The 15000-nt window shown below is 37.8% G+C and overlaps 2 protein-coding genes across 4 annotated transcripts in view; one reads left to right on the top strand and one right to left on the bottom strand.

Moving 5' to 3' along the window:
* Positions 1–13798, top strand: part of LOC113802995 (neurogenic protein big brain) — a 228513-nt gene extending 214715 nt beyond the window's left edge. Inside the window, exons 5-7 of the mRNA XM_070118180.1 lie at positions 2864–2972; positions 9834–9974; positions 10326–13798. Of these exons, the coding sequence (XP_069974281.1) occupies positions 2864–2972; positions 9834–9974; positions 10326–10924 (849 nt within the window). The 3' untranslated portion in view covers positions 10925–13798. The remainder of the gene's footprint in view (positions 1–2863; positions 2973–9833; positions 9975–10325) is intronic.
* Positions 13799–14243: 445 nt separating this feature from the next.
* Positions 14244–15000, bottom strand: part of LOC113803003 (uncharacterized) — a 3822-nt gene continuing 3065 nt past the window's right edge. For all 3 annotated transcript variants that reach the window (XM_070118182.1, XM_027353709.2, XM_070118181.1), the window contains exon 3: positions 14244–15000. This exon is cut by the window's right edge and continues 379 nt beyond it. In XM_070118182.1, coding sequence (XP_069974283.1) covers positions 14596–15000 — 405 coding nt within the window. In that variant the 3' untranslated portion in view covers positions 14244–14595.

Raw genomic sequence — 15000 nt, 5'->3', positions numbered from 1 at the left:
CTCTCTCTCTCTCTCTCTCTCACTCACACACACACACTCACACACACACAAACAAACAAAGAAACAAACACACACACACACACAAACACACACACGCACACACGCACGCACGCACGCACGCACGCACGCACGCACGCACGCACGCACGCACCCACACACACACACACACACACACACACACACACACACACACACACACACACACACACACACACACACACACACACACACACACACACACACATTCTCACGCACCCACGCCCACGCTGTTCCAAAACGGCCTGACAGCTATCTGGCGAACCCATTCACGCCCATCTCGCTCTGAAGGTGGGCGTCGTAACAGCCGAGGACGCCCATTCACGCCCGCAGTCACACTCGGTGGGCGGCGGGCGGACGGGAATCGCTGTCGAGTTTTTTCTTTCTTTCTTTCTTTCTTTCTTTCTTTCTTTCTTTCTTTCTTTCTTTCTTTCTTTCTTTCTTTCTTTCTTTCTTTCTTTCTTTCTTTCTTTCTTTCTTTCTCTCTCTCTCTCTCTCTCTCTCTCTCTCTCTCTCTCTCTCTCTCTCTCTCTCTCTCTCTCTCTCTCTTCTCTCTCTCTCTCTCTCTCTCTCTCTCTCTCTCTCTCCTTCTCTCTCTCTCCTCTCCTCCCTCTCTCCCTCTCCTCCTCTCCTCCTCTCTCCCTCTCTCCCTCTCTCTCTCTCTCTCTCTCTCTCTCTCTCTCTCTCTCTCTCTCTCTCCTCTCTCCCTCTCCTCTCCCTCCTCTCCCCCTCTCTCCCTCCCCCTTCTTCCTCCTGCATCACTTTTCCCTCTCTCCCCTCATCCCTCTCCTCCCTCCCCTCCCTTTCACCCCTCCTCTCCCTCCCTCCTCCTCCCCTCACCCCTCCCTATCCCTCCCTCCTCCCCTCACCCCCTCCCTATCCCTCCTTCCTCATTATAATATAAGGAACGATTATGAAGAATCTCCGCCCTTGCTCGGTTCCCTCCCCCTCACTCGCCCTCACTCTCCCTCCCTCCCTCACTCAGCGAGCCCTTATGGAGAATCGTCCCTTCGCCCTGCCCCCCTCCTCCTCCCTCCTCCTCCTCCTCCTCCCTTTATCCTCCTCCTCCTTCCCTCCTCCTCCTCCTCCTCCTCCTCCCCCCTCCCTCCTCCCTCCCCTTTATTCCCCTCCTCCTCCTCCTCCTCCTCCTCCTCCCCTTTATTCCTCCTCCTTCCCTCCTCCTCCTCTTCCCTCCTCCCCTTGTTCCCTCCTTCCCTCCTCCTCCCCCCTCCCCCTCCTCCTCCCCACCCCCTCCTCTTCCTCCTCCCCCTCTTCCTCACCCCCTCCTCTTCATCCTCCTCCTCCTCCTCCTCCTCCCTCCTCCTCCCCCTCCCTCCCCTCCTCCCCTCCCCCTTTATTCCCCTCCTTCCCTCCTCCGTGTTGCCTCGACGCTGCTGGCTCTTCGGTTGATGCATCCTATATATATATATTTTTTTTATTCTTTCTTTCTTTCCTTTTTTCTATATCTTTGCTTCTCTTTCTCTCTTTTTTTGGTTTCTCTCTCTCCTCTCTCTGCTTCTTTCTCTCTGCTCTCTTTCTCTGCTTCTCTCTCTCTCTCTGCTTCTCTCTCTCTCTCTCTGCTTCTCTCTCTCTCTCTCTGCTTCTCTCTCTCTCTCTCTCTCTCTCTCTCTCTCTCTCTCTCTCTCTCTCTCTCTCTCTCTCTCTCTTTCTCTGCTTCTCTCTCTCTCTCCCCATTGCTCTCTCTCTCTTTTCTCTCCATGTGCTTTCGCTATCCATCACTCCCTTCCTTCTCCTCCCTCCCTCCCTCCCCACCCTCCCGGTTCCCCTCCCCATCTGCCTCCCTCCTCTCACTCCCCTTTTTTAACCCCATCTCCTCCCCACTTACACCCCCTCCCCCACTTACACCCCCCTCCCTCCCTGGATTAAGTGGTTGACAGACGTGCAATTGATAGAGCCACAGGGGTTGTCTGTGGCCCGAGGTCAGTGTATGTGCAGTGGGTGAACGGGGGGGTGTTGGGGATGTGGGGGTGCTAGGGGGTTGGTGTTGATGTTTTTTTTTTTTTTTTTTTTTTTTTTTTTTTTTGGGGGGGGGGGGCGGTTTTGCTTGTGGGTTTTTGACTAGGGGGTGTTATTTGCAAGAAGAGGGGGGGGGGGGTGAAGTTTGGTATACAAACTCAAACCATGTATTTTTATAGAGATATGTGTGTAAAAGTTTTTTTCTGTCTATCTGCTTATCTATCTGGTGGTTAAGCTATCATTCCATGTCTCTATTTGATATATATGTACATACACACACCAAATCATTTACATAATGATGTAGATCTACAAATAATCGCTTTCTTTCCAGCTTTCTTATTTATTTGTAAAGCCAACTCTTTTCTTCCTTTATCAGGAAATGAATAAAAGATAAAAGTTTATATTAAGTACTATATGATATGTGAATAAGTGTATGATTAGATATGAGAATATACATCTACACTGTTTAGTATATAAGAATATTCAGTGTTACGTTAGGATTTCTAAAGATAATTAATTATATTATAAAAAAAATGTAAATACATATACGCGTTATAATAAGGATATCAGTGTTTTATTACGATATATAATGATAATTGATAATATAGAAAACTGATATAATTATGATATATAATGATAATTGATGATATAGAGAACGATCTGGTACAATTACGATATATATTGATAATTAATAATATAGAAACCGATCTCATATAATTACGATACATAATTATGATTAATAATATAGAAAAAAACTATCTGATACGATTACGAGATATAGTAGTTAATAATATAGAAACCGATCTGATCTAAGTAAGGCATATAAATAACACGACCCCCTCCCTTGCAGGTATACTGGGTGGCCCCTCTGCTGGGCGGGGCAACGGCCGGCCTCATCTACGAGTACATCTTCAACCCCCACAGACTCCCTCGCTCGCGAAAGGACTCTATTGATGGAGGTAAGGAAGGACCCGGGGGTGGGACGGGCTCGGGGAAGGGGGGGGGAGGTGTGAAAGGACGCGTGGGGGGGGGGAGGTGTGAAAGGACGCGTGTGTGTGGGGGGGGGGGGGGGAAGGGGGAGGGTATCCGTGGCGGGGTTTGGTGTGAGGTGTGTGTGTGGGTGCGTGTGGGGGTAAGTGTGTGTGTGTGGGGGGGGCTACGTGTGTGTGTATGTGTGGGTGTGGGTGTGGGTGTGTGGGGGTAAGTGTGGGTGTGTATGTGTGTATGTGTGTGTGTGTGTGGAGAGGGTTGGGTGGTTGGGGTGGGTTGTGTGAATGCATATGTATAGTGCTCATACAAATATAGGCATGGGTGCATATACACTCTCTTGCTCATACACGCACATGCATACATACATACATACATTTATACATACATACATATATACATACATACATATATACAAACATACATACATATATACATATATACATATATACATATATACATATATACATATACATATACATATACATATACATATACATATACATATACATATACATTTACATATACATATACATATACATATACATATACATATATATATATATATATATATATATATATATATATATATATATATATATATATATATATATATATGTACACACATACGCACATATATACATAACATACATACACATATATACAGACATGCATACATATACATGACATACATACATGCATAGATATACAAGTACACAAACGTACACAAAAACGTACACGCAACCCCTTAGGTTACTCTCCCTCTCAGGTTGGCAGAGAGGAAGGGAGGATGAATGGTAGGTTGATGGAGGGGGGGTGGGAGAGAAAGGGTGTGAGAGAGACAGAGAGAGACACACAGAGAGACACACAGAGAGACACAGAGAGACACACACAGAGAGACACAGAAAGAGAGACACAGAGAGAGAGACACAGAGAGAGAGAGAGAGAGATAGATAGTTAATGATGTCTTCATTCATTTCACTTTATTTTCTTATTATTTATTTAAGAACTATTTTTATTTTGTGTTTGATTATTATTTGTATGGGTAAGGATATATGAGACATTTAGAGGGAGAAAAAGAAAAAAAGGAGAGAGAGAAAGAGAGAATGATAGAGTAGAGAAGTTTAAAAGTGAATGAAAATTGATTTTATTTATCTATTCATTTCCTTTCTTTAATCAGAATATATATATTTTTAAATTGCATGGCAAAATGTAGTGTTAACGTTAGGCGTTTCCTCTCCATATTCATAAATGTCTCACCTTTAATATTCACGGAGAGGAATTTACAGAATTAAGTTAAGAAGCATTCCTTCACTCTCACCCTCTGTGGAAAATGATCAAGCGTTTTCACATCTCCTTTAATGCGTCTGATTTCATTATTTACCCATTTGTTTTCTGTCGTCTTCTTTTTTTCTTGTCTGAAGAAGATGGATTGAGGTTTCTTTAATGTTGAATTTTTGAGGTGATACTTTTTTCTTTTTCTTTTTGAATTTTTTTTTAACACTTTTTGTCCAGACAGTTTGGTGTAAAGTTTGACCAGGTGTTTGACCTTTAAGCATAGACAAGAGACATGATATAAAGGTTATACGTTAAAAAAAGTTATTAGTCTTGTAAGACAAGAAAGAAATTTAGGAAAAGTTTCAAAAAATGAAATTGTTCATTGGTAAAATAGATATCTTAGCGTAATCTGAATTTTCATATAGTCTTTATTTGCCATTGATGTGCCAGTTTTGGTTTAAATGAAGGAAAAAAAAAAGAAAATTTGAATTTGCTTTCTTTTGGCTAACAAAACTAACCAAAAGTTAACATAATACAATTTCATTACTATAAACCACTGAACCCTATAGATGTATTTTTTTAAGAGCTTAGGAAAAGAAAATAACTAATGACTGAGTTATTGTAATGATGATGTTTGTTCTGTTATCTACATCTGATCAGGGATGCAATATGCTTTTAATGGTGTTATTTTTTTCTCTCTCTCATTTTAGAAATAAACAGTGTTTGAGAACACCACTGATCAGACTAGATTGATTTTTTGATAGATGGCTGGGAGTTCAGACATTTGTAAAAAGTAAAAAGTCAGATGTTAATTGGTGATACATAAAGAAATGATAATCTGTTTTGATTATTTTATTCAAGATTTTATCCGTTTTTATTGTTTATCCGAGATAGAAAAATATCAATTTTTTATGTTATATGGTAATTAACTTTTGTTTAATTTCATGCTATTCATGTGAGCTGTAATGTATTCTATGTTCACTAGCAGATACATCTTTGTCAGATTAAAGCCAAATAATGCATTAAATAACTGATGTTTCAGTGAAGAAAAAATAGATCAGTAGATTTAGAAATGATTGCAACTTTCTTGTCATTAGAAATATCAGCGATGTTTTTAACAGGAGAGGAGGTGTCTGCGCTAGCTTCCTTGGCAAGCTTTATCAGCCTGGCTTTTGTGTCTCTATTTTTCTGTCATTATTATTATTTTTTCCATGTTTTATGTGCATTTCTACTCATATCTGGCTGACATCAGGCTGGAATTACATACTGACTTTCCTTTCAAATGCCTGTTTTCTCTCTCTGTTTATTATTTTATGTGTGGCTTTTGGCATCAGTTAAGCAGTATTATGTATTGTTGTGTTCATTTCATTTATCAGTCAAGACTGTTCACATTATGCAAAGAATTGTAAGATATTTTTTTAAGCATTTATGGCATAGACTAAGAAGTATTAAGTAATATTTAAGGCAGCTACAAGTAGCAGGTGTTATCTGTTAACCTCATTCCAGATGTAATTTATGAAGGGATCAGGTTAATATCAGTGTCCTTGCAAAGGAGATTTCTTATAAGTATTCGATAGCCATAGTCCTTAACTGCCGGCTACTTGAGAGTTAGGATCTGCGTCCTCTGGTGAGACAAGGGCCGGTAAGGGTGACCTCGTGGGTATGTGTTACAGAAGAAGGGGTGGAGTCCTATCCCCTGAACACTGTTGGTGGGCCGGGGATGCATGGAGGGCTGGGGGGGCATCAGTCCCCGACCAGGATGCCCTTCCAGTACGAGCTGCAGCACGAGGCGCAGTACGATGCCAGACTCTATCGGGCGTACCCACCCAACAACCGGGCATGAAGCACCCAGGTACCAGCACTCGCACCGGCACACACAGCAGGGACAGATCTACTCACATTAACACAGAACAGAACCCCATTACCTTGTACGACTATGAAGTGGCACTAATATGTATATTTATCTTAGTTTTATATATTCACTCACAATGGATCTTATCTAAATCTAGTCAGTCCATAATGATTTATGTCTCGTTTTTTGTGATTTTTAACGTGATCAAAATTTTAACATCCTGTACTAGTATATATGTCTCTCCATTTACCTTGCTCTGTATAGAATAAATTCTCATGAGACCTGCCAAGATATGGACTTTCAGCAAATACAAATTAATGAGGTTCTTATAATTATATTTTTATATTACAATATTAATACTCTCACCAAGCTTTTGATTGCTGTAGATAGAGCACTTGCACATTTGCTGATTCATAACATGTTAAAAGCTGAACACCCTGTTTTTTAATGTGAACACTCCTGCACTGTAATGTAAGTTTTGCAATCTACACATACACAGTGCAACAGTGTGTTTTGCAGTCACTGATATATTTCTCAGATATTTGCAGTTGAAGGTTATTTGTTGTATTATGGGACTAACTGACGTAGAACATGTCTCGGCTTTCCCTCTTTATTTATTGTTGTCCATGGTTTTGTAATGACTAATTTTGTTGATAAAAGTTGTGTTATAGTAGTATATTTTGCCACTAATTGTACCCCTATTGTCATTGTAATTAAAAGTAGCTACAAAGATTTAAACGCCAGCTATTGTATAGACAAAGCCATAACGAGAAAAAAAACTATAATGGTTGTGTTACAGTTGCAAGTTTCCCTTTTCATTTTCTTTTTTTTCTTTATAGGATTTGATTGTTGTTCATGTCATTATGTGCTATATATGAATAGTCCAACAAAATGAAATTTCCTAATCTTACCAGACCTTTTTGTGAAAGAGAATTGAAATCTTTTTAGATCCACCCATACATTCATTGAAGGAATATTATTCTTTGAAAAAAAAAAAGGACAGGAAAATAAGCAATGCATACAAAAACAAGGTCACCTGAACATCATTTCCATTACAAAGGATTTTCTTGAAGGGAAAGTTAAACCTAACAGATGAGAATTCACGTACACTGTATTGACTACTGGCGACATCCCTAGCAGAACTGAACAGCTGACAGAGGTGTGTGCCAACGTGTGCATTTTGTATGGCTACTGGCTCGTGCGTTTGCAATATGTGTGCATTGTCCTGTTTGTTTGCTAATTTTTTTGTTGGATGTGTGTATGTTTCATTTTCCTTACCCTTGTTTGGTTTTTTAAAAGAAAGAAAGAAAAAATGCATTTTTTCTTTTTATTTTTTGTATATGCAACATTGCATTTGATTCCTCCCTTTTTTTGGCAAAAGTTGATACCCTATTTTTAATCTTTTGCCCTCGTTCATTTTGTGAATTAGTGCGTGGGACTTGTTTTTAAAAAATTTCCTGACGCTTCTGCTGGGTGTGACGGGAGAGCCTGTGCTGTGTCTTACTAATTAGGTCTGATGCTTGCTGGAGGTCTTGACGCAACCCCTCTTTTTGTTCGAGAATAAAGTATGATCTTGGCAGCCTAGTTTGATTTTTTTTTCTTCGTTTTTTCTTTTTTTCCTTTTTTTTCTTTCTTTTCCCAGACGAAAATGGAGTATGGAATATATATGATGTATGTTAAATGCCCGAGACACTAGTCTTTATTTTATGTGAAAAAGAATCATTAGGCATATTTAAAGGTGATAGAGGAATTACCCAGCCTATTATGGTTTAGCAGATGCATTAGTAATTTTTTCTGCCATTTTTTTTAGGGTATGCAAAGCCTATAATTTTGCTCTAAAATAGTGCTTATGGTGGATCTTGAAGAAGCAGTTCCTATACAGACATATGTAGCACTCAGGTTTTTATATGTATTAGTATATTTTGGTCTTTGTGCTCATCAAATTTGTATCTTACTCTGAAGTTGATGAAAAGTAGCAGTGGATTATTTTCTTGTGTACCACAATAACATTTACCAGTTAGTTTGGAAATGGCTCAGTTTATATCATTATTAGGGTTTTTAGGGAGATATTTTATAACATTTGGAACCTAATAATTGTACATTTTTCTGTTGACCAATTTTTATATATGCATCTCATATACATTTCTTTTTGTAAAAAAGCAGTTTGCCATTTGTGTTTACATTGATATTTATTGCATAAATACACCAATGAAAGAGACAGTGGAAGAAATCCATAGCTTATTTGTTTATTTTTGATAATTGTTATTGTTATTTTCTTTACTCTTTTTTTCTTTTAACTGTTAGGCATTTTCACTAGCTTAGGGAAACAGATTAGTTTATAATCATTATATTCAGAAACCCAGACTGGCTGACAAACTCCAAAGCTTCAGCCGAGCAATAAACCTAAAACAGTAGAAGTTAGGAGTCTTAAGAGCAGACACGCCCAACACAGAATTAGTGTTATATTGATTGGATGGTCAGAGAGAAGATGGATATCTTTTAAACAAAAAATGGCACATCATCACAATTTCTCTTAACCATTGTCAACCAGCTGATGAAAACTACATCAGACCTGACATAGACGGGTTTTGTAAAAGCCATTACCTTTATCCGAGAAGCTAAATAGCCATGCTGTGACGATTTTAAATAACAAGATAAATTGCCAAACCTTGACAATTTTGTATATGCTGTACATTAACAGTATTGATGAGCAAGGTAGTGGACTTCATTGGTTGGGAAAATTCATAAAGATCAGTTAAATAGATCCATAGGATGCTATCTCTTACGTAGTCTAGGGGATTTTCCTTGTAAAGTAGCATTCCTTAAATCCCAGACTATCTATTTTTGTAAATTTATATGGGACAATTTAAACTATGTAAATATATAATTAACCTCTCTATGGAAGTCTTATAAAGGCTGTCACAACCTTTTGGAGCATTTAAATGCATCTTAAACTAACCTATTTTAAGTGAACTAAACAGGACAAGTGCGTCTTAACAGAAGTTTTATTATTGACCCCATAACTAACTGTCTGATGAAACTTCACACTGTGGACTGTCTTATAAAAATCATGTAAATCAGTTGGATGTAATTTGACTGTTGGGATCCTGTCTCCTTGTAGCTACTAACAAAACAGGATTACAAATTTCATTTTCTGAATTCTTTGATTCTATATGTATATACAATGCCTATGTATATATGGTTGTGTGTATGTGTATGAATAAATATATATATATATATATATATATATATATATATATATATATATATATATATATATATATATATATATATATATATATATATATATATATATATATATTTACATATATGCATTTATGTATCTGTTTATACATATATGCATGTATTTATATATACCCACATTCATATCTGCCCATACATGATTGTTTATTAATGATTATGATTGTGTTTTTCCCTATCCTGCCCCACCCAAATTGTCTCTTTTGGTAAAGTTCTTTCAGGACGGACTTCATTGTAATATGGTATTAATTGCTATAATAATAACTAATTATAAATATTACTTCACAATGTCTGCTTTGTGACAACCTACTGAGCTGTAACATTTTGGAGTAGAGACACCCCAGTTTTACTGCCCCTTTTGTTGATTACCTTTAAATTTGGTAGGAATTAGACTTTACAATTTGGAAAATCCACACAGACTAACCCTATTTTAACCCTCCAGACTCGTCAAGTGTTGGCAGTGATGAAGACGCGTACGACGAGTGTTCCAAGCCGCCACCAAGGTACAATTACAATGCGCTCAGAGCCCAGCACTATGACCAGTACAGGCCCGCCAACACTTCAAACACTACCTCTCCACTAGGTAAGTGATGGATATTCACAACTCCTTACTGACCAGTTATAATTGCTTGTAGGTGGTGAGTATGGAACACAACAAAAGAGATGATAATGATGATTTGAGGATGAGTATGTTCATTTTAAAAACTATTGATAAGTAGGGAAAGTAATGATGAAACTGCAGGAGTTACTTGAATTCAAATGTACACATAGGGGTAATGTAAATTGAATGTTGAAGAAATTTGTGTCAGTATTAACTTGAACTTGATATGCCTCTTATTGTTTAAGAATAATTAAAGTTATTTAGAACTCCATTTCAAGATCTATTACCAGCTACAAGGTCATCTCTGATATGTTTTCTTCCTTTTTTTTTTAGGCTATCCAGTCAGCATGTACGGACACTCTGGAACACCATCTGTTTACAACGCATCAACTTACAAGTATGATAGTGGTTTTGTCACCAACAAGGAAGAGATCTACTCTGGCTCCAAGAGCATGTATGCCAAGTCTCCTCCTCTGCCACGCTCCTCCTCCCTTAATCGCTCCCAGTCTGTCTACACCAAGCCGCCACCTCCACGCATGGATAACTACTCGAGGAACCTTGCTCAGTCTCAGAACCTGTGCCCGAAGTCTCCTGCAACTTTCACAGCTCTTTCCCACAGCGAGAGTATGTACAAGAATAACCCACGCCAGGACTCCCTTTACATCACTAGCAAGTCTGGCATTGTGAAACCCGAGCCTGTGTACGGGACAGCCGCATACAACAAGCAGCATGACTCAGGTGATTCCAACTACTCAACCTACCGTGGCTCTACAGGCTACAGCTCATCGCGCTCCTCTAACCCTGGTCCTCCCATTCCCATGAGCCGCACCCGTCAAGACAACCTCACACCTAACTCGAATGTCTCAGCCCATTCTGGACTTGTGACACCCAACTCCGTGGCTTCATGTTACTCTCCAAACCCACAGTACTGAACTGGACTTACTCGCCAAGCACAAGGAAGAACTCTCAAATATCACTAGCTATAATACACTAATAAACTGATATTTTTGGCTACAGACTACTACTCAAAAAGATCAAAAAGAAAGAAAAAAAATAGCATAGAATTTCCCTATAATGTTGTAGAATGATTAGTGGTTTTTGAAGTTCATGGTACTGGTATTATCTTTTAGAAATATAATATCATTCCACTTTGGGTTTATTCTTCTTTTTGTTAATTACTTTGAGATTGTAAAAGAAAACAATTTGATTCTTACACATTTGTGAATCCTTCGTAAGTTTTTACTCTTTGGACATCAGTTGTTTAAACTAGTACACAATTTTCAGAGCAATATTAAGGATTTAAGAACTTTCATTTAAGCCAGTAACTCAGGATTGTGAAAGTACCTTGTATTGCTGTCGTAAATTTTCCCCCTAGTTTGTTTTCACAGTCACCTAATTTTTAAAAATGTTAATTTCTTACCAGTCAACCTCTATCTACAGGTGAATTGATATACAGTATTCTGAGGCTGTATACCTGTATGTACTTTTGAAAGGTTAAAACATCACCCACTCTCAGTGAGACGTTCCCAAGCTGGAGTGTGTTTTTAATGGGAGTGCCTGGTGCATGTTTATCTTGTGTGTTGATGCAAATATAAGTCCTTTGTGTAAGTCTTTGTGATACTGTAATTGGTTGACGTTGTTGTGACTTCAATATATTTTGTGAAATCAGTGTGGAAGTAGCTTATCAAAGGGTGTAAAACAAATGTGTTTTGCACCTTCTGCTTGCCATGCAAGCAGTCTTAATGCCATCAGGGAAGGAACAAATATTTCTCTCTGCTGTTTTATGATACACTTTATCTAGGTGTGTTCTTGTGTGGTAGAGTGAGGCTTCGACTTCAGTCCCAATTAAGATTTTAAGATGGGCATTTTGACTGTGAGTGATGAATTTTTTAAGCAGTACAGATAAAGCATACCCATTCAGAACTAAGATATTGTAAAAGTTATAACAAAAGATAAACTCCAATGACAGTTTAAGGTTTGGCTGACCAGAGCAGCACTGTTTGGTGATGAAAAAAAAAAAAGAATTTTTAAACATGATTGGGAAAATACACCAAACAGAATCAGATTCACATGTTACTGTCTGTGTGGTGCTTCTTGAACAAATTATGAACAATCTGAAGTTTAGGTGATATTCAGCTACCACAGTATTTTGAGATAAGGTATTGTAAGTGTGCATAGTTACCATTGTTAACTAATGATGATAATTACTTGAAGAACAAACTTTGGTGTACTAGTTTTTGTGAATTTTTAGAGATACTGTTGAAAAAATATATATGTATATATAAAAAAGGTAAGTCCTTTACTTCTGTTTCTGTATATGATACAGAATATGTGATTCATTCATTTTGAACACAAAAAGTATATTTAGAAAATTTTCTTTTATTTATATTTTTTCTGTATGTTAAGTTTTTAAGCATCCCAACTGTTGTAAAATTTTCATTTTTTTCTCAGTATATGCATGTCATTTTTAACCCGAAAATGGTTTGACACATTTATTTTAATGCATGTGTTATTCAGTTTTTTTCCTTTTTTTCTTTATTCTTTTTCTTTTTTTTTCTTCCCTCTCCCCCCTTCCTATGTACATTGTTCTGTGTGTCATCAACAAGTTCACTTCTCATTGGGACCAGAATATTAAAGAGAATTTCTTTGTTTAATAGTGTTACCTTTTTTTTTTTTTTTTTTTTTTTTTTTCACTTCAAAAGAATAACAGATAACTTGTTCTGACAACGCTTACTCGGCAAGAACCGTAGCCCTGGATATCTTTGTTTGTTTGTTTTTCATTCCCTGGATGATATGGATAATGTAATGCCAGTTACATAACCAATTTGTTAAGGATATTTCTAAGTCACTCAAGATGAACCCATTTACTTTTGTATAAAGACTAAAATGTTATTAGTACATTTTTGTTTACCAAAGAACACAATGTAACAAACATTTTTTTTAGATGTAGTTGCATACTCATATTACAGTTTCTTTTCTTAATTAATAATCAAAGGCTCCATATGTGTCATTTATACTGCAATATTATACAGTATATAATAAGCTAAAATTACAAATTGTTACTGTTATTGCAATATATAAATGTCCCGAAAGACACGAATAAAAAAATGCAAAAAAAAATATACTGAAACATAGTTATACAAATATATAGCTTTCGTACTTGTTCAATGAAGTCGTAGACATTTGTAAATACCACACAACCATTGCAAAATAGCCATGTAGAGACCATACTTAATGGACAAGTCTTAGACCATGCTTGAATATTACCACTAATATGGTCTGTAAGCTCCTTAATGACCACTTTCTCTTTTTTGCTAACTTATCTAACTGAAGAGACATTTTATACAGAACGGAGCTGTTTTGCCATTGTTGTGTAGGTGTGACTACGACTGTGACAGTTCTGACGTTGACTTCATTTCCCAAACTTTTTTATATATAGCAAAAGAACCAAAGTAAGGTTCTGCCGCTCATGTAACAAAAGCGTTTATTTTCATTTTGCCCTTTTAAGAAAGGTATTTAAAAAAGGGTCAAATATTTTTCACATTACAAATCAAAAGCAATATGTATGTTTATGATTATTAAACCAAGAGGCCACACATCAAATCATTATATCGCTTTGGTACACTTTATTTTCCTATGAAGTAATGTTGTTCCTTTAATTATCAAGAAAATTTGCCTTCGGTTTCTTATATCTAGTTACTCAACCTGGTGTGTTTTATTTATATAAAAAAAGGTTAATGAAGCTGCCATGAGCCATGTATATAGCTGTGTTATATTTTAGTATGAAATAAACAATGAACATAAAAGGTTGTTTTAATTACATAACAGAAATGAACAATTAGTTCTGTTGACATAGTGCAAGAAATAAGATCCAAGATTTTATAGTAAACAGATATGTAAAGAGACTTCATACAATGTTTACCCTTTCCTAAAAATGTACCTTATTATTACAGTTGGTTTACAATAACATAAGCAAATATATTTCATATGAGAGCAGACGGCAAAAGCTTTACAAACCTGCTTTCTGTCCTTTTTTAACTGAAATTCTTTTTCTCAAAATTTTATTAAAATATTTCCATGAACTTGCCTCTTTAGTGCAATAAAATTGTTTCCTGTTTACAAATATAATTCTTATGTTCATGAAAAATTTAAGCCATATACTTACATACTTTCTTATTTTCTCTCTCTCTCTCTCTCCTTTTCTTTGTGTGTGTGTGTGTGTGTGTGTGTGTGTGTGTGTGTGTGTGTGTGTGTGTGTGTGTGTGTGTGTGTGTGTGTGTGTGTGTGTGTGTGTGTGTGTGTGTGTGTGTGTGTGTGTGTGTGTGTGTGTGTGTGTGTGTGTGTGTGTGTGTGTGTGTGTGTGTGTGTGTGTGTGTGTGTGTGTCAGTGTGTGTCAGTGTGTGTCAGTGTGTGTGTCAGTGTGTGTGTGTGTGTGTGTCAGTGTGTGTGTGTGTGTGTGTGTGTGTGTGTGTGTGTGGAGAGAGAGAGAGAGAGAGAGAGAGAGAGAGAGAGAGAGAGAGAGAGAGAGAGAGAGAGAGAGAGAGAGAGAGAGAGAGAGAGAGAGAGAAACCGTGTGTACACGTGGATGCACCAAAGTTGTTCTCTACAGAGCTGTCCTTGGTTCGCTCAAGTCTATTGCCTCCTGCGAAAGGGTCTGGTTGAGCTGAAAGACCCTGCTGAACGGGTTTTCTCTCTCCCTCACATTCCAGTAGGCAAACGTGAAGAGCACTCGAGCTATGCCTTCATAGTGCCTTTTTTTGCCGAGAAAAGTGCACTGAAGGCTGCCCTTGATGCTGCCCGGGCGCGATATCGCCACTGCCCAGAATCTGGCAAGCTGAAGAAGTTGGTCGACGTTAACATGCTGCTGTCGATCCTTGCAAAGGACACGCATGAGGAAGACGATTTGATCAAGCAAGGTCGACTGTCCTTTGGTCAACCCCTTCAGCAAAGGCCTGACGCCGCTCACAAAGCTGTACGGGATTATCGTGAGGAAAGGCTGCTTGCGAAA

This window comes from Penaeus vannamei, chromosome 41 (assembly GCF_042767895.1).
Source record: "Penaeus vannamei isolate JL-2024 chromosome 41, ASM4276789v1, whole genome shotgun sequence".
Taxonomy (NCBI): Eukaryota; Metazoa; Arthropoda; class Malacostraca; order Decapoda; family Penaeidae; genus Penaeus; species Penaeus vannamei.
Note: the sequence above shows the minus strand (reverse complement) of the source record. Positions and strands in the feature narration are given on the sequence as shown.